The 21,775-nt window shown below is 39.3% G+C and overlaps 1 protein-coding gene across 1 annotated transcript in view; it reads left to right on the forward strand.

Annotated features, from left to right (window-relative positions):
• The window catches only part of LOC136879166 (repetin), a 171,853-nt gene extending 160,547 nt beyond the window's left edge, over positions 1 to 11,306 (forward strand). Inside the window, exon 5 of the mRNA XM_067152926.2 lies at positions 8,526 to 11,306. Coding sequence (XP_067009027.2) covers positions 8,526 to 8,708 — 183 coding nt within the window. The 3' untranslated portion in view covers positions 8,709 to 11,306. The remainder of the gene's footprint in view (positions 1 to 8,525) is intronic.
• Positions 11,307 to 21,775: the final 10,469 nt, after the last annotated feature.

The following is a 21,775-nucleotide window of genomic DNA, read 5'->3' on the forward strand; positions in this document are numbered from 1 at the left end:
CCTTCCTTCGGTCATTTCAAATGTATAAACATTTTTTTTGTTTTCATGTTTTTTTCTTCTGTATGTGTTTTGTAAATATGCATATATTATACATTGATTAGTTAGTAGTAGTAGTAGTAGTAAGTTATGTTAATATTGTTATTATTTTAATTTTTATATCATCTATAATTGGAGAAGCAATAACTCTGTTAATGATAAATAAACAAATCAAATCAAATTATGTACTCAATACTTTGTCGGTAGTTATTTGCACAGTTTCTGGCTGTCGGCGCTCAGCCACATAGCCCCAGCAAATCTTCGTCGACAGGATGCTTTGGTTCGTGAGCACAGAAATGTAAACACTAAACCCCAATGTTCCAATACACAGGGATATACTTACTGTCTCTGGAAACAGAAGACTCAAATCAAGAAGACCAACAGGCCAACAGCTGGAACAAAATAACTTGCAACATTACAACTTTTGTTTTTGCTATTTTGCTTTACGTCGCACCGACACAGATATGTCTTATGGCGACGATGGGATAGGAATGGCCTAGGAATTGGAAGGAAGCCGCCGTGGCCTTAATAAAGGTACAACCCCAGCATTTGCCTGGTGTAAAAATGGGAAACCACGGAAAACCATCTTCAGGGCTGCCGACAGTGGGGCTCGAACGCACTATCTCCCGATTACTGGATACTGGCCGCACTTAAGCGACTGCAGCTATCGAGCTCGGTCAACATTACAACAAAGTGAATTCAAAAATGGAAAGAGGGAACAACACTTGCTCTTCACGACTTCCTGGACACGAAGAGAAAGACCGCTAAAATTGAGCCTTTGAAAAACTTTGAAAACTCTAAACACAGTGAGGATAAACCATGGAAGATATGGCTACCTCCTATACAAGTGAGGAAAGTGCAGTCACCGGCATGCGATTGTGGTGCAGCTTGATAGACTATCAGTACATAGTGACTGAATGCCCTCAACGTTCGTACGATGGGCATATAAATGACCTTTTGTTTGTTGCTCCATCCGTACTTCAGCGGATTCAGCAATCCACAGTTAAAATTTAATAGTTTGTTTTTATTACCATATAGGCTACTTTTAATGTTTTATTTCATGTGTAATACCATACGCTAAAGAAAGAAATGCATCTATAAGGTATATAAAACATAAGAGTTTTGTCTGCATATTTATCAGAATTTAAAAAAAGAATGGTATTTCTCTATCGGTTGTGTCCACAGTAACAAGGAAGTGCACTTTTTTCATATATCTGTATCTGTATGTATGTACGCATATCACGAGAAAATAGCCGAAGATAATTTAATGAGAAACGGTACGTGAAGTCGGGGAATCAGGCACTACAATGTAAGCTATAATTTTTATTCACGCTGAGTGAAATGGTTTAGGGGAAAGCCTAAAATGTAATTCTCAAATATTTATGTTATTTGTGGTCCTATCGATAAACACTACATAACTAAAGTTATATAGTATTAAATGTACGATCATTTATGTCTTATACATTTTTTTTTGCTATTTGCTTTACGTCGCACCGACACAGACATGTCTTATGGCGACGATGGGATAGGAAAGGCCTAGGAATGGGAAGGAAGCGGCCGTGGCCATAATTAAGGTACAGCCCCAGCATTTGCCTGGTGTGAAAATGAGAAACCATGGAAAACCATCTTCAGGGCTAGCGACAGTGGGGTTCGAACCCACGATCTCCCGATTACTGGATACTGGCCGCACTTAAGCGACTACAGCTATCGAGCTCGGTTTTATACATTTTTACCGTACCGGGCTATGATAACAGAGATATCTATGGATTTTAAATTTTGTTGCTTAATCCACATCAGCGCCGAGCATTGCTAACACAGAAATATTGTTTGATCGTTTTAACTGGCGATTGTTTTGTTATGATTTTCTGAAGGTGTAAAACCGCGTGTAATGTTTTACTTCATACGAACACTGAAATGTCATAGGTTACTGATTTATTCTTACAAAGAATTATCCTCTGCTACAACAGCATCAAACATCACCATGACTACTATACTATTACTTTCATGGAGTCCATATTAAGTAGATAGCAAGAGTATGTTAACGTCCATGGAGGCTCAAACTCCGTAGCTATGTAGCGAACAGGTACGGTCAATTAGATAATTCTCCACACTCCCCACCTTGAGCCGTATCACGGTTGCTCAACTCCAATGGATGTACCAGTTGAATGGGTCTTCGAAACACTCTCCCCTCTTTGTCAGTCAGCTCACAGGACCTGATCTTCCCATCTCGTCCCATGATGAGTTTGGAGATTCTAGCTATCTTCCAAATTTGCCTTGGTAGTTTATCGTCGCTTAGTAGCGCCAGATCTCCTTGTTGAATAAGTGGACGATTCTGGTTCCGTTGCTGAACTTCATGGAAACGATTTAGATCCAATAGATACTCGTTCCTCCACTGCTTCCAAAATGTGTTGAGTACAGACTGTTTTTCTATCCACATCTGATTCATTTATTCCTTTGTTTTGTTACTATCTTCAACATTGGTCTTTCTGTCTGGTAGCCTTGTTGTGTTATCACCAATAAGAAAATGTGCTGGTGTCAGCGCACGATGCTGAGGATCGTTTTCCACATACGTCAAGGGTCTACTGTTGATTGTTGCTTCAATTCCGACGAGAACTGTGTAAATGTCTTCATCATCGAACCGCCTGCTTCCTAAGGCTTTCTTCAAACAGCTTTTCACTGTCTGTACCATTCTCTCCCAGAATCCTGATTTATTCTTACAAAGAATTATCCTCTGCTACAACAGCATCAAACATCACCATGACTACTATACTATTACTTTCATGGAGTCCATATTAAGTAGATAGCAAGAGTATGTTAACGTCCATGGAGGCTCAAACTCCGTAGCTATGTAGCGAACAGGTACGGTCAATTAGATAATTCTCCACACCGCGTGGTCATCGGTGCGTATCGACAAGGAAAATTGTGAAGATGGTCATAAAACATGAGAGAAATCGCAAAGGAACGACCGCTTGAAAAACAATAAGTCAAGAGGGAGTCATGACGGAAAGAAAGGCTTCTCTTAGAGTAGATGCCCTAATATCACAGAGTCGGAAGAAAACTAAATATGAAGACCTACAATATCGAAAGCTCATACACCTGATCAACAATAGCATAATATTGACCATTGTTGTGATGTGATTTTTCTCTTCTCCTGCCACTCATCTCCGATATATGGAGTAACTGCTGCGTACCAAGTGAAACAACCTGGTTGGATAATGATGAGAAGTAGCTGCGCACCTGCTATATGATTGTCAAGTCAACGACCGGTACTACAGCTAGTAAATAAATAAATGTACAGCTCCAGTCGAACTGGAGAATGTATTTTCTCTTGTCAGTTTCATGTGGTGTCATGAGCGAGCTTCCTTTTTTCTTTGACATAAAAATAATTATCTTAGGCCTGGGGGTCATCCGAAAATTTGCGTAACGAAATAGTATCATGTAACAAAATGTGTGACATGATGTTACCTAGCAACAGTACCTTGAGAGCTGCACAGGCCGTGGGTCTGTATGTCATGGCCATCCATCAGTACTTCATATGACAGCGTGCACTGTTGCTAGGTAACATCGCGTCACGTGTTTTATTCAAAGACATATTTATGATCGTTTGATTTTCCTGAAGGGATAATTAATAACATTTGTTCTTCTGGTGTGTACAACCCTGTATATTTTTCAGGCTTGTAAAACGTGACTGGGACCGATGACCTTAGATGTTAGGCCCCTTTAAACGACAAGCATCATCATCAAAACGTGACTGCATAATCCTACCGTAATTTATTTTTGTCTGTGTCTTCAGCTACCGGATGTCCGGAAATTTCCATTACAAACTCCTAGACCGTACAGAGGGGACTAACAATGAGTAGATAAAGTTTTGAACAGGAACAGGAACGCACGTCTGGACACGTCCACTTTCTGTGGTCACGATTAACAGGAAGAGAATCATCGGGGTTGTTATTCATCCAACAATAAGGTTTGAGAGTAACAGCCACAGATCAAAGAAGGTGATTATGGAAAGAAAAGTCACCACGAACGCTGGTTTAAGTACTTTGAAGAAAAGTATCATGTAATCGCCAGTTGCTGGGAGATCATTGGGTTGGTCTTCGGTGCGTGAGGATCTGTCACAAATTTTTCAGTTAATTCATTCCTTCATTTTCAAAAGATAGTTGTTTATATGATTTAAGTAATTCATTGTCAATGGTGAATCACCATTTGTACTGTATATGTAGAGGCTTTTTTTTTTTTTTTTTTGCGTTAACGATAAACGCGACATAAATAATTTGAAGCGATTCTGAGATAACGAATCATATGATTCTGGCTACGGAAATATTGATTTTGTTTTTGCGAATTACAGCAAATTAAAGCTATAAGGCCATATTTTTAAATCGAACTTATTTTGCGATAAGTGAGAAACTGCAGTGAAATTCGTGGAAAATAACGAGATTGAAATTGTATTCCAAATATCAAGTGTGTGAAGAGAAATGGAAGACAGAATAAGATTTCTCAATTCGACAGATATGCCCGTACGTTTTAATATTCTAGGAAATGCAATGGTATGGCTATATACAATAACAGCTATGGCCATGTCGGGTAGGGTGACCAGATCCCCCTCATTTTACGGGATTGTATATTATTTATCTAAAGTGTCCCGTTGTCCCAGCAAGAGATATTGTTCCATTTTTCGTAAACCGTCCTGTATAAAAGTGCTTATACTTTATTTATCAAAAATATCTGATGTATATTTTCATTGTGTAAAGCAATTACTGCTTGTTGGTTGGCACTAAATGTAACAAACCAGTAAGATCCACGTGTATAGAATGTAAACATGGCAACTTATAAACAGTGTTTTTGCAACACTTCATGTCTTTGTTATGTAATTGAATTGAGCCGCTTCTATTTTTAATAATAATAATAATAATAATAATAATAATAATAATAATAATAATAATAATAATAATAAGTACTGGTTTTCTATTAAAAATGGTACTCCTTGTGGGGTCTGTGGCTCCTGTCAAGAAATTCTAATCTTAAGCAGGACCTAAAAACAACGTCAGTCGATGTGCACCGTATTTTCATGCTTGTAATCTGATCACCCTAATATAGGGCGAAAGAGTGTACGGTAAAAGGCTGAAAGGAATAACGAATGATTATCAGTTTTGTTTATAAATATTTCACAAATCGCATGAACGAGACTTTTATGAACAGTTTTATAAGATGATTAACGGGTGAGTTGAAAGTGCGGTTAAGGGAGCTGTGAGCTTGCACCCGGGAGATCGTGGGTTCGAGCCCCACTGTCGGCTGCCCTGAAGATGGTTTTCCGTGGTTTCCCATTTTTACATCAAACAAATGCTTGGGCTGTACCTTAATTGAGGCCACGGCCGATTCCTTCCCACTCTTACCCCTTTTCTATCCTATCGTTGCCATAAGACATGTCTGTGTCGGTGCGACTGGCCGCACTTAAGCGACTGCAGCTATCGAGCTCGGTAGGACAACGACTTTCCTGACCTTAACACTTCCTATAGTGCTCATAACATAATGTGGTAATGAGCCTTAATTTCAATATCAAAACCACTTCGGGTTGCGTTCATGGATATAATACACTTGCATTCTTTCGTATTACAGAAATTTAGCGTAACTAAAAATATAACAAAATTATCTCCTGTTCCAGACAAGTCAAAACCGGTCTCTCGCTAACTTTATCACTCGTCATTAAGATAGCCAGTTCTCAATGAGAGTAACTTTGCGTAGTGGTCTACTCAGATGTGAAGTGGATTTGTAAACTAAACGGAGAACATCCTGTTTTGATATCTGCCCTGTCTTCTCGCATATGAAAAGAACGATGAGAAAGACCTTCTTCATCTATCATCATGACCATCGGACGCTAAGACGTTCAGACGCTGAAGCCCTCAGACGCTAAGATGTTAAGACCTCAGATGTTAAGCTGTTAAGATGTTCTCGTATTAAGACGTTAAGACCATTTCGAGCTCTTGTCGTTGAAGTACATAGACTCTCAAATCTCCCTCCATCTCTCATATCACATGGTCCAGCAAGATCTGATGTTCTATCTCTTCTTTCCATCGCTGTATATCCATCACCTTGTTTCGTATTGTTCATTCACATAAGTTGAAATTTCGAGGGCTTCGTAAGCGTCAGGTAGCCAGCTTAAAAAAGTGGGAGTTGAAAAATTGTAACTCTCTCTTCAGAATATCGAGGGGATTAAGTAATTATGTAATCTTGATGATGTCCTTTTTTTCTGATAAAGGGCTAAAATTAGCATGGCGTGCCCGGTCACCTGGCCTCGGGCTACTGGAAAATTACTGCAAGCTACAAGGGGGTACGGAATGCCCTATGCTTCCAATGATAAAATCGGCTGTTTATGTTGTACTTTTCCTCTGAAACCTCTGAAGGTAGACACTTCAAATTTTTACAACTTATAGTTGAATATCTTGACCTTCTACTGAAAAAAGCATAAATTTTATAAGGGCCTACTTAAGGAAGATATTGTTTTTTATTTTGATACTAGATATTTTTGGTATTTTTAGAATATATTTTTGTTTATAAAATTTGTAATTCACAGGCAAATCAAAAACTGTTGTTTCAGCAGTGGAAGGAGGTATTTATAAGTATGTCCTACAAATTTCAAGTTCATATAATCAAAACTGGCTGAGAAAATGCACCTTAAGTATTAAAAAAAGTAAACTTATGGGAAACGGGCTTCAAAGTTAACACATCAATGCATGCCAGGTACGTAGCTTGGATTATCTGGTTCTTCTTCAAATTCCTCTTGTAGTCTCTTGTTGGCACCTCTCCTGTCCTTTCTGGCTTGAAGGGCTATATTTTTAATGGAATTTTCAGCAGATCTTAGTCTCTTTTTTTTGCTAGGGGCTTTACGTCGCACCGACACAGATAGGTCTTATGGCGACGATGGGATAGGAAAGGCCTAGGAGTTGGAAGGAAGCGGCCGTGGCCTTAATTAAGGTACAGCCCCAGCATTTGCCTGGTGTGAAAATGGGAAACCACGGAAAACCATCTTCAGGGCTGCCGATAGTGGGATTCGAACCTACTATCTCCCGGATGCAAGCTCACAGCCGCGCGCCTCTACGCGCACGGTCAACTCGCCCGGTGATCTTAGTCTTACCAGGTCACTACACAACATTGCATCAACAGTACGACACTCAACATTCAACCCTAATACTTGCAGAACTTTGCACTTTGTGATGTTTCCGTGGTTAAAACTTAAAACAGCATCATATAAACCAAAATGAAGTGTGCTGAAACCCACAAACACTGTTTTGGGTAGGTGGTTCCATATGACACTATTGACACATCCGTTTGAGTTTTATATCCTACCGTGCAGGCATTTTTTCAGGAGATTATTGTCAGAAAGATCCCTGAAAATTGGTTTGATTTTATCCATAATGGCTTGTGGCAAACTATGAGGATGGTTATATTTCTCCCCTGTTACTTTGCTCCTGTTATATTTGCACCAGTTGTCTGTCTCTGAAGGACACAAGCCATGTACAGGATTTTCATTACTGGAATAAATGTGGAAATATGATGCCCTGACAGCTTTCCTCATTGCTTCCACATTATGAGTATTTTGTCTGATGGCCAGACCATAGTAATTCTGGAGAGTATCAATGACTGAATCAGTCAATATGTTCTTACCCTCTAATGTTCTATCATCACTAAGTTTCTTTCACTTCATGCTAGATTTTAGTCGTATCAATCTTGTCCCCATACGTTTCTGAATGTGACCAACACATGCCAATTTGTTTATATTTACATCATTTCCATAAGGTTTAGATTCCTGAACCACTTTGAAAGCCTTAGAGTCACAATCCTCTAAGTAATATAAATACCTAGCATTGTACCACTAAATAGAACATTGGTCAAGTGACTTGAAAGAGACCGTCATGTCTACTCACAGCAGAAATCTAGCGTGCATCATCATATAAATTATTTTAAAAAGCACACTTGTAGTTATCATATCATCATAATTCATACACCATTTTAAAGAGGACATTTGACATATTAAGAAATAACAATAATATAAAAATGACAAATTTTTGGCAAAATGCCCATTCCGTATCCCCTTTATGGATGATCTTGTAATACCGTACTCAAGGACTTAACTCTTTCAGATTTCGTTATTGGCATGTTACAAAGAAATGAGATGATAATTTGAAATAGATGACTAAAACCACTATGTATATGCATAATAATCTAGAATGACCTACCATAAATTAAATATATACATATTTCCAATTAATTACACAGTTTGATCATTTTATGTAATGCTGCGATGTTCAAAACATCACATTGTTGTATCCGTAGCACGTAAACTTCACGTTTCCGGACATGGGTTTCTGTACAAAATGGTGTCTACTATGTCCCGTCTAAACTCCCTAAGAGTCTGTATAGGAAATTTCAGGACATCTTTTATATCTATATCGATTCTAATGGATTTCGTGGTTGTATATTTTTCTTTTCAGAAAAGCTCCCAGGCCAGTCAGCACGGCAAGAAGGGAAAGCACGCTAAGGGCCACCAGTCGTCTGACCAAAAGGGCCACCAGGGACACAAAGGACACCAGAAACAGAGTGCTCACTCGAGCCATTCCGCCAAGAAGGGTGGACAATCCGGAGGAAAGCAACACTCCTACAAAGTGCACGAATAGTGCCACTATTCTTGAACTCATTGGGTGATAAAACTGAATTAAATTCTTAATATAATAACCATATCCGAGTGATTGGTGATAATTATAGTGAAATTTCGTCTTAGCTTCTTTAAGAATTCTATACTGCACATGAAGTTTCACAATAATTCGTGAACATGTTGAAATTTCTAATGATGACGTTCTTAAATCGTAAATGAATGATTTATTAACAGTTAAGTGATTTTTGTTTATGATAATATAATATGAATAGTTTAAGCATATGCCGTATTGCATTGACCGGTAAAGATTCGAGAATCAATACATTCGAAGTATTATTTAAATTCACAGACTGCCACCTTCATACTTGAAAACTGATCTCAGTATTCAACTACTTTCCAGGACTGGTTTCTTCACCCTTTCCTTCGTATATTCACGTCTGTGAGGGCTATTGACATGAATCACACCTCCTCCATTCAAATTTGACAATCCGAAACAAGTACTTAGCGATCAAAATATACTGAGTTCATTTTCCTTATTATACACATCAAAATAAGTTTTGCATATTATCCTAACGCATTGTTAGGATCTAATGAAATAAAATAAATCCCATTATAATTTACGAGTAGCCAGTCTAATAACAAAGGTTTATAAAACAGTGATATAAAAATCATTTTGTATGCTTCCAGGGAAACAAAACTGAGTTCAAATCATCTCTCCGTTGTATAAAGCCTGACATGACCTCCGCGCTGCCTGAGACTTAAAAAAAGCAAGCTTGCAGTTTTATGTGGCAATTTATTAGTACTGTGATCATAGTTAGAGAACCTTCGGTTTAGGAACAATGCGAACCAGAGAGACGGGATTTTAAATGTCAAAATTATCAGAATTTGGACCACGTCAAACTCGGTGAGAAGTAGTGACAATGTCTCTCAGCTATCCGTACCTGAGACTCTTGTCATCTTTGCATAACAAATCTGCTCATTAGAACAAAGTGTTTTTTGAAAAAGATTGTGAGATTACTCTATTTCTTCTTTATGTAGGCTAGGGTGTCTTTCTCAAGAGCACGGGTGGTGCTGTATTGGTATTTTTAGCGCTGCTAAAATCTGTTGTATGTTCTTAAGTTCCGGTGAACCGGTAAGTCAATCCATTCTGTGAATATCATACTCAGAAAGAAACTCGTTCACCATTACAGCTTTGAGACGACGAACACTCTCACCCATAAAAGTGGACTTGGATTGTTAGTTTTTCACGATAAACGTCAAGATGCTTTCCTTGTGCATTGAGCCTCTGTTCCGTACAAGAGCAGAACGACGTCTACATATTATGTTACCCTAAAATGTGACACATTTTCTCTTCTCTGTTGGCGCCGTTGTACAATGGACAGACAGTGTTTATCTTGTCTTCTCCATACACTTATAGATTTGCATATGAACTAGAAACTTGGTTTGCCCCATTTGCGTTCTGATAATTACATAGCGGCATCATGCAAATATCTGTGGTGTTAAGGCAGAACCCAATATCTTATGAAAATAGAATGTTCGGTTTTTAATGGCAATATGGCAGATTTTGCGACGATTATAATGACAAAGCTCGGTACGATTCTGGTGCCCGCACAATACGCTCCTCCCCAAATAAAGATTTCGATATGTTCAGTACTTAGAGACACCCGTGTGGTTTGTTCCCTGAACTTGCTGAAAAAAAAAGAATAAAACTTTCTCCTTCTTTTTATTGCATTTGCATATGTAAGCCACTTCAATTTAGCGGTAATTGAAATATAAAATTAATTTCAGTTAGCTTGCTAACTTTTGTAAGTGCCTCCTGAAAAATCAAGTTCTTTGACACGTCAGGTCCTGCCTTAGTACCACAGATCATTCGATAATTAAGATGAGTAAATACAAAGGATTGATTGAGTATTCGAGAACGCATATCTACCTGAAGGATATGGTTGGTGATGGTGTCTAAAAGAAGTCCCCTAGATGGATGGTAGAGGTCATCGTACAATTAAGTATAAGTAAGGATCCTCTCTGCGTACTATTATGGGTACATTTTGAGACATAACTCTTTCCTTTGCATTTGCCGCATATCGGAGTAATGTCGCTTTGGCTAACGTGAATAAAATCAGTAACATGAAGCTGAAGAAATCTTGTACTTCGGTCACGATGTCATACTAAGCATCCTCACAAACACTAAACGAAATATCTATAAGCCGCGCCATTTGATATGCTATTTTCCACTTCACAATAGCACTCTTGATAACTTATTACGAACATAAGAAAGTAACTTCTGTCTGAAAATATGGCAGTGCTAACATAATCCAAAACATACACAAGATAAATACGTTTCAAATCATTGTATGTTGATGTGTAGGCCTAATGTTGACGTGACTATAGGTAAATTAAAGAGGAGATGTGAGAGGGATTTCTTAACTCTAAATAAATATGTTATCACTTTGTCTCTCAGCCTTGTCGTAATCTGTATGGGGTAACGCTTCATATTATCTACGACAAGCTCAATTTCTGCACAACAAAATGAAGTTATGTGTAATCAACTCTAGATGAAACAATGTAATACAATGTTTATCAAATTAAATGTATTTTTAATAAAATATGAATTTTAACCCTATGTGTTGTTCATTTTTACAAATAAAATAATTTCCTGAATCTCATTACTTCTGTTTTGTTGGTGTTTGTGTCTAGTTCATTTTTTTTAGAAAATACATAAAGTTTGTTCAGTCCCTCTTGTAGGTCCAGTCTACTTCTCGAGAGAAGCACCATGTCACCCACGTAAAGAAGCATTGCTATTTCCTCTGACGCCACTTCTTCGACTACATCGTGGATATTTATATTGAATAATGCCGGAATGAGTGGGTCTCTTTGTTGGCATAATGAGCCTAGATTGACTTATCCTATCATTAGGTGATAGCAGGTTAAACGCCAAAATATTCTCAGTTAGTTGTAGGAGGGAGTTTCGTTGTCGTAGTAAGTTTTCTTACCAGAATGTTCGGGTTTACACTGTAAAAGTATTTAGAGAAGTCGACGAACGTGGCGAATAGATGTCCTCTTCTACGACGTCGGCGTTTGCAGAGTGGGTTTTCGCTGGTGCGAAGGCTCTGCTCTCAGACCGTAGAGCTCTGCCGTGGCTCTACGCCTCTGTATTCGGGAGACGGAGAGGAGCTGGTCCATTTTCCATTTTCCTGCACTAAGGCGAATGCCGGGACAGTTCTTAATATAAGCCACGGCCGCCAACCCGCTGGCCTGAGAGACAGCGTCACCGTCTAGGAGGCCCGCCTCCCCCTTCAGGAGAGAAATGGAAACATTTTAGTAGTAGTAGTAGTAGTAGTAGTAGTAGTAGTAGTAGTAGTAGTAGTAGTATCCCTTATGTTGGCAATAGGGTTGCCAGGGGTCGCGTATTAGAACGGCTTTCTCATATTTGAAGGTTTGAAGTATTGCCCCATTTTAACAGCATACGGATCGCCCTTTTTCCCCATATTTAAACAACTCACTTGTGCAATGATTGAAACTATCTATTTACAGAGCATTTACTGATCCTCCATTTCAATTCATTGGTCTTCATCTAGCAATTCTGCACTATGATTGAAACGTGTAGTAGGTGAACGATCCGCCGACAACGAGCCCAAGCGTGGGAATTTCAGGAGCGAGGCACAGAGGCATCTGGTTTTTTGTCAACGCAACAATTAACTAAAGCCTGCATTTTTTCGTTTTCAAATCCTTTCTAACAGAAATTTTTAAAGCTGGCAGTGTGTGTTGTGCTGTGGTGGGGTAAGAATAAGCGAGTTCATACTAATGTTGACAAAAAGTGTAATTCCCCGAAAGTAAGGAAGAAGAGACTTTCCATTTATAAAGGTCAGTCAAATGAAAGCTAAACATCCGCCACATCGTGATCATGGAATTGTTTTATTCAAAAGTAATTACCAAAAGCGTTAATACATTTATTCCATTGAGAGAGAAGACTATCAATTCCAGTTTTGTAGAAAGAGGTAGGTCGCCGACGGATCCACAACCGCACCCACTCTTGCACTTCCTCGTCCGAATGGAAGCGACGTCCACGAATGTCAATCAATCAATCAATCAATCAATCAATCACTACTGAACTGCATTTAGGGCAGTGGCCTAGTTGGTAGATTCCCTTTTCTTAAATGACTGCAAAGAAACTGGAAACTTATTGAACATCTCCTTTAGTAAGTTATTCCAGTCCCTAACTCCCCTTCCTATAAACGAATATTTGCCCCTTTTTTACTCTTGAATTCCAACTTCATCTTCGTATTGTGATCATACTTACTTTTAAAGACACCACTCACATTTTTTCGTCTACTAATGTCATTCCATGCAATATCTCCACTGACAGCTCGGAACATATCAATTAGTCGAGCAGCTCGTCCCCTTTCTTCCAAGTCTTCCCTGCCCAAACTTTGCAACGTTTTTGTAACGCTACTCTTTTATCGGAAATCACCCAGAATAAATCGAGCTGCTTTTCTTTGGATTTTTCCAGTTCTTGAATGAAGTAATCCTGGTAAGGGTCCAAGACACTGGAACCATCCTCTAGTTGGGGGCTTATCAGAGACTTATATGCCCTCTCCTTTAAACCCTTACTACAACCCCTAAATACCCCCATAACCATGTGCAGAGATCTGTACCCTTTATTTACAATCCCATTTATGTGATTACCCCAATGAAGATATTTCCTTATATAGGGTCTTTTTTTTAGCTCGCTCCGTGTGATGCACGGAAGGTGATAGCGCGGCCGGGTGACTCATTTGCCGAGAGATATATTGCTTCATGACCGGCTAAGATTATCTAATGCAGTACGGTAGCGATAACCATTGCTTCACTGCAATAGTTCAGCTTAACATCTGTGGTACTGGTAGCGTGTTCGGTGTGTTCGCTTTAAAATAGGAATACTAAAGTAATCGTGTGTTTAACGAGTGATGTATACAGTAGAACAACGTGTATTCATTGTGTTGTGCTATGCGAAGTATTCTTCTTATCCAGAGTGCCGCTTTCTATTCATTCTCAAATTTCCTGGCATCCTCCATAGGAGTACGGTACGTAAATTAGTGAAGAAGTTCCGCACCACCGGGTCCATTCTTAACAAGAAATCACGTGGGAGTCAAACCGTTTTAACCAAGGAAAAGTTTGACGAAATAGGAGCTCTCTTGGATAAAAACTCCCACAAAATCCCTCTCGCGTCTCGCCGTACAAGCTAATGTGTCATTACTTTCTGCCCACAAAGCAATAAAACTGTTATAAGCAAAACCGTACAAACCCACACCTGTCCAATATTTAAGAGGACCTGACAGTTTCGCTAGGGTTCGGTATTGTAACTGGTTGCTTCAGTCAGTTTACGAAGCGCATGTTGACCCAGTACTCTTATTTTATAGTGATGAAGCATGGCTTAACATTAGTGGCTATGTAAATAGTCAAAACAATCGCTACTGCTGTGCAGAAAATCCCCACCAGCTGCATGTCCATCCACTCTATGAAATAAAAGTCGGAGTTTGGTTCGCAATAAGTGCTCGTAGGGTTAGGCCCCATATTTTTCCGTGAAACAATGAATGCTGATCGATATACTGTATATACCTCATTCTCAGACCATTCTAACAAAAGATAACGGAAGAAAAAGAGTAACGGTTATTTCATGCAAGATAAAGCGACGGCACACACTGCTAAACCGGTCTATGGAGGTAAGGGAAGTTTTTTACGATCGTGTGATAAATATCCCCTAGATCTCCTGATTTAAATCCCTGTTGTTATTATTACCTGTGGGGGATGCTGAAGGGAAAATATATGTGAACAATCCTCACATAACAGAAGAACTACAAGAGAACATATTTCGATCATCAAATGGGCTGAGATTCACTGAGTGTCTGCAAACCTATTTACGAGGTGTCAGGCGTGTTTGACTATTGAGGTACAGCATTTTGAACATCAAATGCAATAAGAGGTAGGGTTTAGACTAATAGTTTTACTAAAAATGGATTTCTATAAGTTTGAATTGCCGGAATAGTGGGGAGGAAAAGCACGCATTATACCGGCTAGCGACGGAGTGTCATAGCGCAAGCCGTGCCGTGCTCTCAGTGCTGTTGCGGAGCGAGCTAAGAAAAAAGACCCTGTATTAACATCTAGGTACTTACAATGAACCCCAAAAGGAACTTTCAGTCCATCAACGCAGTAATTAAAACTGGAAGGACTCTTCCTATTTGTGAAACACACAATCTGACATTTTACCCCGTTTATCATCATACCATTGCCTAGTGTCCATTTCACATTATAGAGGTCATTTTTCAGTTTCTCACAATCTTGTAACTTAATTATTACTCTATACAGAATAACATCATCCACAAAAAGCCTTATCTCTGGTTCTACTTCTTTACTCATATTATTTACAAAAAGCCTTATCTCTGGTTCTACTTTTTATTATTTATATTTATAAAACTAAGGGGCCAATAATACTGTCTTGAGGAATTCCCCTCTTAATTATTACAGGGTCAGATAAAGCTTCGCCTAATCTAATTTTCTGATATCTATTTTCCAGAAATATAGACACCCATTCAGTCACATTTTTGTATAGTATAATTGCACTCATCTTAACCAGTAGTCTCCCATGATTTACTCTACCAAATGCCTTAGATAGTTCAATCGCGATACAGCCCATTTGACCTCCTGAATAGAAGATATATGCTATATCTTGCCGGAATCCTATAAATTGTTCTACAATGGAATAACCTTTCCTAAACACGAACTGCCTTCCATCGAATGAATTATTAATTTCAAAAACATGTGTAATAAAGTCATAAAGAATTTTTTCCCTAAGTTTACAAGTAATACATGTCAAATTGACTGGCCGGCAATTTTCAGCCTTATGTCCATCACCCTTTCCCTTATACGCAGGGGCTACTATAGCAACTCTCCATTCATTTGGTATTTTCCTTAATGCAAACAATAATCAAATAAGTACTTCAGATATGGTACTATATCCCAACCCATTGTCTTTAGTATATCCCCCGAGATCTTACCAATTCCAGCTCCTTCTCTAGTTTTCAACTCTTGAATCTTATTGTAAATGTCATTGTTAATCATACGTAGGTAAATTTTAATACTTCTTTAGTATTAATTATCTCCTCCATCTGGACATTAGCCTTGTAACCAATAATCTTTACATACTGCAGACTGAGTATTTCTGCGTTTTGAAGATACTCGCGTACACTTCTCGTTGTTTATTAATGATTCCTGGAATGTCCTCTTTGGAACTTGTTTCTGCCTTAAAGTACCTATTCATACCCTTCCATTTTTCACTAAATCTGTATGACTGCCAGTTATCCTTGGGATCATGTTATTCTTAGGAGCCTTCTTTGCTAGATTAAATTTCCTAGTAAGTTCATTCAATTTATCCTTACTTTCATAGCCATTTATGACTATTTCTTTCCAAACTGCGCCTCCTTTTTAGTCTCCTTACTTCTCTGCTATAATATGGTGGGTCTTTACCATTCCTTACCACCTTAAAAGGTACAAATCTGTTTTCATATTCCTCAAAAATTGCTTCAAACTCATCCGAGAGTCTGATTTGATTTTTATTTACCGTTTTCCACTGATTACAGTTACTTTTTAAAAACTCCCTCGTGCCTGTTTTACCATCCATATGGTATTGCCTAATAGTCCTACTTTTAAGACCTTCCTTTCTATCGCCTTTTTTTAACTACGACAAAAACAGCTTCGTGATCATTAATACCATCTATTACTTCGGTTTCTCTATAGAGCTCATCTGGTTTTACCAGCACCACGCCCAAAATACTCTTCCTTCTAGTTGGTTCCATCACTTTCTCAATCAGCTGTCCTTCCCATAATAATTTATTTGCCATTTGTTGGTCAGGCTTCCTGTCGTTCGCATTACCTTCCCAATTGACTTTTAGTAAATTGAGATCATCCGCTACAAACACGCTCCTTTGCATATTGTTTCCCACAAAGCTGATTATCTCATCTAATAATTCCGAATTGGTGCATACTCAAAAAAACATCAAGGAATAAGCCTTATGCATAGAATTTCATGTTTGTCAACTTTTTCGTAGTTTACACATTCTTCTTTCATCAGAATGAATACTCCCCCTCCTACCATTCCTATCCTATCTCTACAATAAACACTCCAGTTCCGTGACAGAATTTCTGCATTCATTATATCATTTCTCAGCCTTGATTCAACTCCTATCACAATATCCGGTAAGTATATGTCTTAAATTACCTAATTCTATTCCTTTCTTTACAATACTTCCACAATTCAACACTAACATTTTTATGTCATCCCTACTTGACTTCCAGATCCTTGTACCCTTTTCACCGCTCCGCAAGCCACCCCTTTTCCCTGAATGTATCTCCCTATAACCCTTCTAAACAAATTTCGTAACTTATACGTACCACTGCGGTGTAAGTGAAGGATATCTGAGCGTAGTTCATTATCTCCTACGTACCCATTAGGATCAGGAAATCTCACTTCCAGTTTCCCACATACCCACTCCATAGCCCCATTTAAATCCCCAATCACTTTCCAGTCAGCATCCCTTCTACACAGTATTCCACTGATAATCTCCGCATCCTTAAATTTCACCCGTGCTGCATTTACCAGATCCTCCACATCCCCAACTATGTTGGTGCTTATACATGCTTGCCTTACGTTGATGGTACCAACGTGAAACAATACCACTTCTCCTCTCCCTCCAATTCCTGGATAACACTTTACCCTAGTTCCCTTTCTTCCGCACACTTTCCCCAGATGTCTAAGAATGGAATCCCCTGTGACAAGAGCCTCAACCGTACCCACCTCATTTAACCCCCTCACCTCCTGTTCAGCCCTATCTTTCCTGACGGCTGCAGAAGCTACTTCCTCCTCCCTTTTCTTCCTCGCATGACCCTGTTCCACGTGTCTTTTCCTATCATCTGCTCTACATTCTCTTTCCTACCTTTCCCTTCCCTCGTAATACTGGGGCTCTACCTTAATTAAGGCCATGTTTGATTCTATTCCATTCCGAACCCTGTCCTATAAGATGCAGACTAGCACAAGCAAGGAAGACCTTTCTTAAGAACAGAAATTTTCTCACAGGGAATATTGATCTAAGAATTAGAAATACGTTTTTGAAGACTTTCTTCTGGAGTGTGGCATTATGCTGATGTGAAACATGGACGATAACTAGGTCAGAATGAGAGAGAACAGAAGCTTTTGAAATGTGGTGTTATAGAAGAATTATCAAGGTGAGATGGGTAGATCGAATCGCAAATGAAGAGATACTGAATCGAAATGGCAAGACGAGAACACTTTGGCGAAATTTGACCAGAAGAAGAGACAAAACGATATTACACATCAAAGAAACCCAGGACTTATTCAGTTAGTTTTTGAAGGAAGTGTAGATGGTAAGAACGGTAGGGGTAGACCAAGGTATGAATATGACAAACAGGTTGGAGTAGATGTAGGATGAAATACTTACTAGAAATGAAAAGGTTAACATAGGATAGGTTGACATGGAGACTGATGACCCAAATAACAACAAGAACCCTGTTCTAGTTCATTGTCACCGTAAGACCTGTCTGAGTCAATGCGACGTAAAACTAATACAAACAATGTGATGCAGTCCATTTGATCGGAAATATAATGGTTGCTTTGTAATCTGTAAGTTCAGCGATGTGCAAAAGTCCCCATAGTGTGAGAATAAAATATAGGCTCGTGGTTTTCATACCAGCCTCAGAGACAGACAGAAACTGAAGATAAGGTTTAGAAGGAAAGAGACAAGGCCAATATTTTTTGCTCCCGCGTTACTGAGAGTAGCAACCCCTGTATATTAAATAAAGAACCAGCCGTCATGTCGGTTACCTGACATGGCTGTAAACCACTCACATGTAATCGGAGAGTTGTCTCTGAAATTCACCAACTATGTACAGATATAAAGCTTGATCAGAATATGACAAGGTAAACGATGAAAAAATAGCAGCGCTGAACAAGTTGACAGGAAATCGAAGCAGTGCTCTTCAAACAATATCGAATCGATTCCCGAGAGCGGTCAAGGCCATAAGTCTCGTACATTGATAAATATATGTTTACTGAGAGCCAAGCTTGGAGTAGATAAATTATATACTCGTATTACACAGATACAGGAAGAAATATAGTTTCGTGTTCCGACTCAGTACAGTGTAAAACCTGACTCATAAAGCATTCCTAACTTCCACTCGTATCTATCGACTTTCAGTACGTGAGAGTTTTAACTCTGAAGCAGATATGACAGCCGAGTGGTATCATGACTGGCTGGTAGCCGCTGTTGCAATCCCGACCAATGGATGCGAGATTTATTTAAAGGAACTCTTTCCATTCGATACCACATATATCGATATTAGCCTGAGTGGAGAAGTAAATTTATTCTTATTTTCCATGCAAAACTTCAGCTGCGTATGACGAACAGTTCCGAAGCACCAAAAGGACAACTTGATCACAATAATTACGTGAAATAAACTTCATGATAATACCCGTATTGTTATAAAAGAATATAAATCCTTTAACAAACACTCCACCTTAACAATACAAATTATTTGTCTTTTTAAGACAACATTATTGAAATTCGAAACCTGTTTCGTCCTCTTTTAGGACATCCTCAGTCGAAAACATACAATAATTTTTTTGCAACTTGCTTTACGTCGCACCGACACAGATAGATCTTATGGCGGCGATGGGACAGGAAAGACCTAGGAATTGTGTAAAAATGTGAAACCACGCAAAACATTCTTCAGGGTTGCCGACAGTGGGGTACGAACCCACTAGCTCACAGCTGGGTGCGCCTAACCGCACGGCCAACTCGCTCGATTCAATAGATTTTAAAACAGAGCAAGGACACTGAACACTTTGAAGTTTCAGTCAACATTCAAAGTGTTCAATGTCCATGTCACATGTTAATTGGACGCATGCGATTTTGAACTTTCAGTCAACATTCAAAGTGTTCAATATCCTTGCTATGTTTTAAAGTGTATTGTATATTTTCGACTGAACGTGTCCTAAGGGACGACGAAACATGTCTCGAATTTTAATAACATTGTCTTAAAATGAAGAGAAGTAATTAGTATTGTAAAGGTGAAGTGTTTGATAAAGGATTTTACAAGCGTATTGAACACAAATTATTGTTTGATTACTTTTTGCGTATTGAGTAGAGTACGTGTGTACTAGAATCTAATAATTCTGATAATGATACACACGCACATGCACATACATGGTGTCCCGATATAAACAAATAATTGCGTCCCCCCACCTCCTCGCTTAATGCATAGCTGCAGATAGACAGCCCGCTACAAGACTGTTGTGATTGAAATGGGCACATGGTGGATGTATAGCAATACACACACTGTGCCTTCAGCACTAACCGTTTACTCCCCTGCCCCCCTTTTCAGTACTGGAGTGGCCTTAAACACTACCTCTTCACTCCCTCTCCTCCTTTTCAGTACTTACTGGGGCAGTGTTTATTTCGGGACACCATTTCTGTGCATGCGTGTACATTATACAACCAGCTGTTCAACCCGTCTTTGACTGGTGATCAGATCTTCAGAAATGACACATATAACCTGATTCAACTGGTGGTCATGAGTGAAGAAGGTTGTCCTGGACACGCAAACTCCGACAGCGGTTCAACATCTGCGATCCGGTAACTCTTATTCGGAAAACACCAACTAGGAAGAGTTACTCCATGATGGAGGTGAAGCTGACTCGTGCGCGCGGTCCCCCTGCATAGACACTTGGATTAGATTTTCCAGTACTGAACCGAGCATCAGCATTCCAGGCGTACACATATAAGATATACTAATAATAATAATAATAATAATAATAATAATAATAATAATAATAATAATAATAATAATATAAGATATATGATGTCATCCCTGCCTCTCACCCGGAGGCCCCGGGTTCGACTCCCGGCCAGGTAAGGGATTTTTACCTAGACCTGAGGACTGGTTCGAGGTTCACTCAGCCTACGTGATTAGAATTGAGGAGCTATCTGACGGTGAGATAGCGGCCCCGGTCTCGAAAGCCAAGAATAACGGCCGAGAGGATTCGTCGTGCTGACCCCACGACATCTCGTAATCTGCAGGCCTTCGGACTGAGCAGCGGTCGCTTGGTAGGCCAAGGCCCTTCAAGGGCTGTAGTGCCATGGAGTTTGGTTTGGTTTTTAATATGACGTCATCTTCACAAAAGAATTTTTCAAGGCTAACTATAATTACTTTTAATATAGAGGGACTTTCGACTCCTTGGCTGTATGGTCAGCATTGAGGCCTTCGCTCCATAGGGTCCCGGGTTCGATTGCAAGCCGAATCGGGGATTTTAATGACTTTGATTAATTATTCTGGCCCGGGGACTGGGTGTTTGTGTTTGATTCAACACTTTCCTCTTCGTAATCAGGCAACACACAACACTACCAACTACTACAGAAATACGTAATAGTGATTACATCCCTCCATATAGGGTTGACGTCAGAAAGGGCATCCGGCCGTAAAACAGGGCCAAATCCGCACGTGTGGCACAGTTAGCATCCGCGACCTAATATGTGTGGTAAATGCGGCAGAAGAGAAAGAGGAATAGAGGGACTTTTATCACCAAAAGCAGAACACCTAAGTGAAATATGCCAAACTAACAACTGTGACATAGCCTACTTTGCCAACAAGAGACGCGTAGAGACAATCAATAACGACGTCCAAAAATGCTGGGAGATCTCACACACAGTACGGAAGTGCTTTATTTGTTCGGCCTGATCTTCAAATCACGTCCACATCCGTCTCTGAATATGAGGATATAGAAATATTAACTGTTGAACTGGGTAACTGCACCGCGTCTTCTGTGTATAAACCACCGGGTGTTGAGTTTTCCTTTGTAACCATTGACAGTTTTTAAAATATAGTGTCAACTTTGTATCTGGTGACTTTAACGGTCACAGTACAGTAATGGGTTATGCACCATAAGATAATGGAGAAGAGGTGCTAAAATGGGCCGATACCTTTCAGTTAACCCTCATTCATGACAGTAAACTTCCTCCATCCTTCAATTGTGGACGCTGGCAA

Source organism: Anabrus simplex, chromosome 8, assembly GCF_040414725.1.
Source record: "Anabrus simplex isolate iqAnaSimp1 chromosome 8, ASM4041472v1, whole genome shotgun sequence".
NCBI classification, from domain to species: Eukaryota; Metazoa; Arthropoda; class Insecta; order Orthoptera; family Tettigoniidae; genus Anabrus; species Anabrus simplex.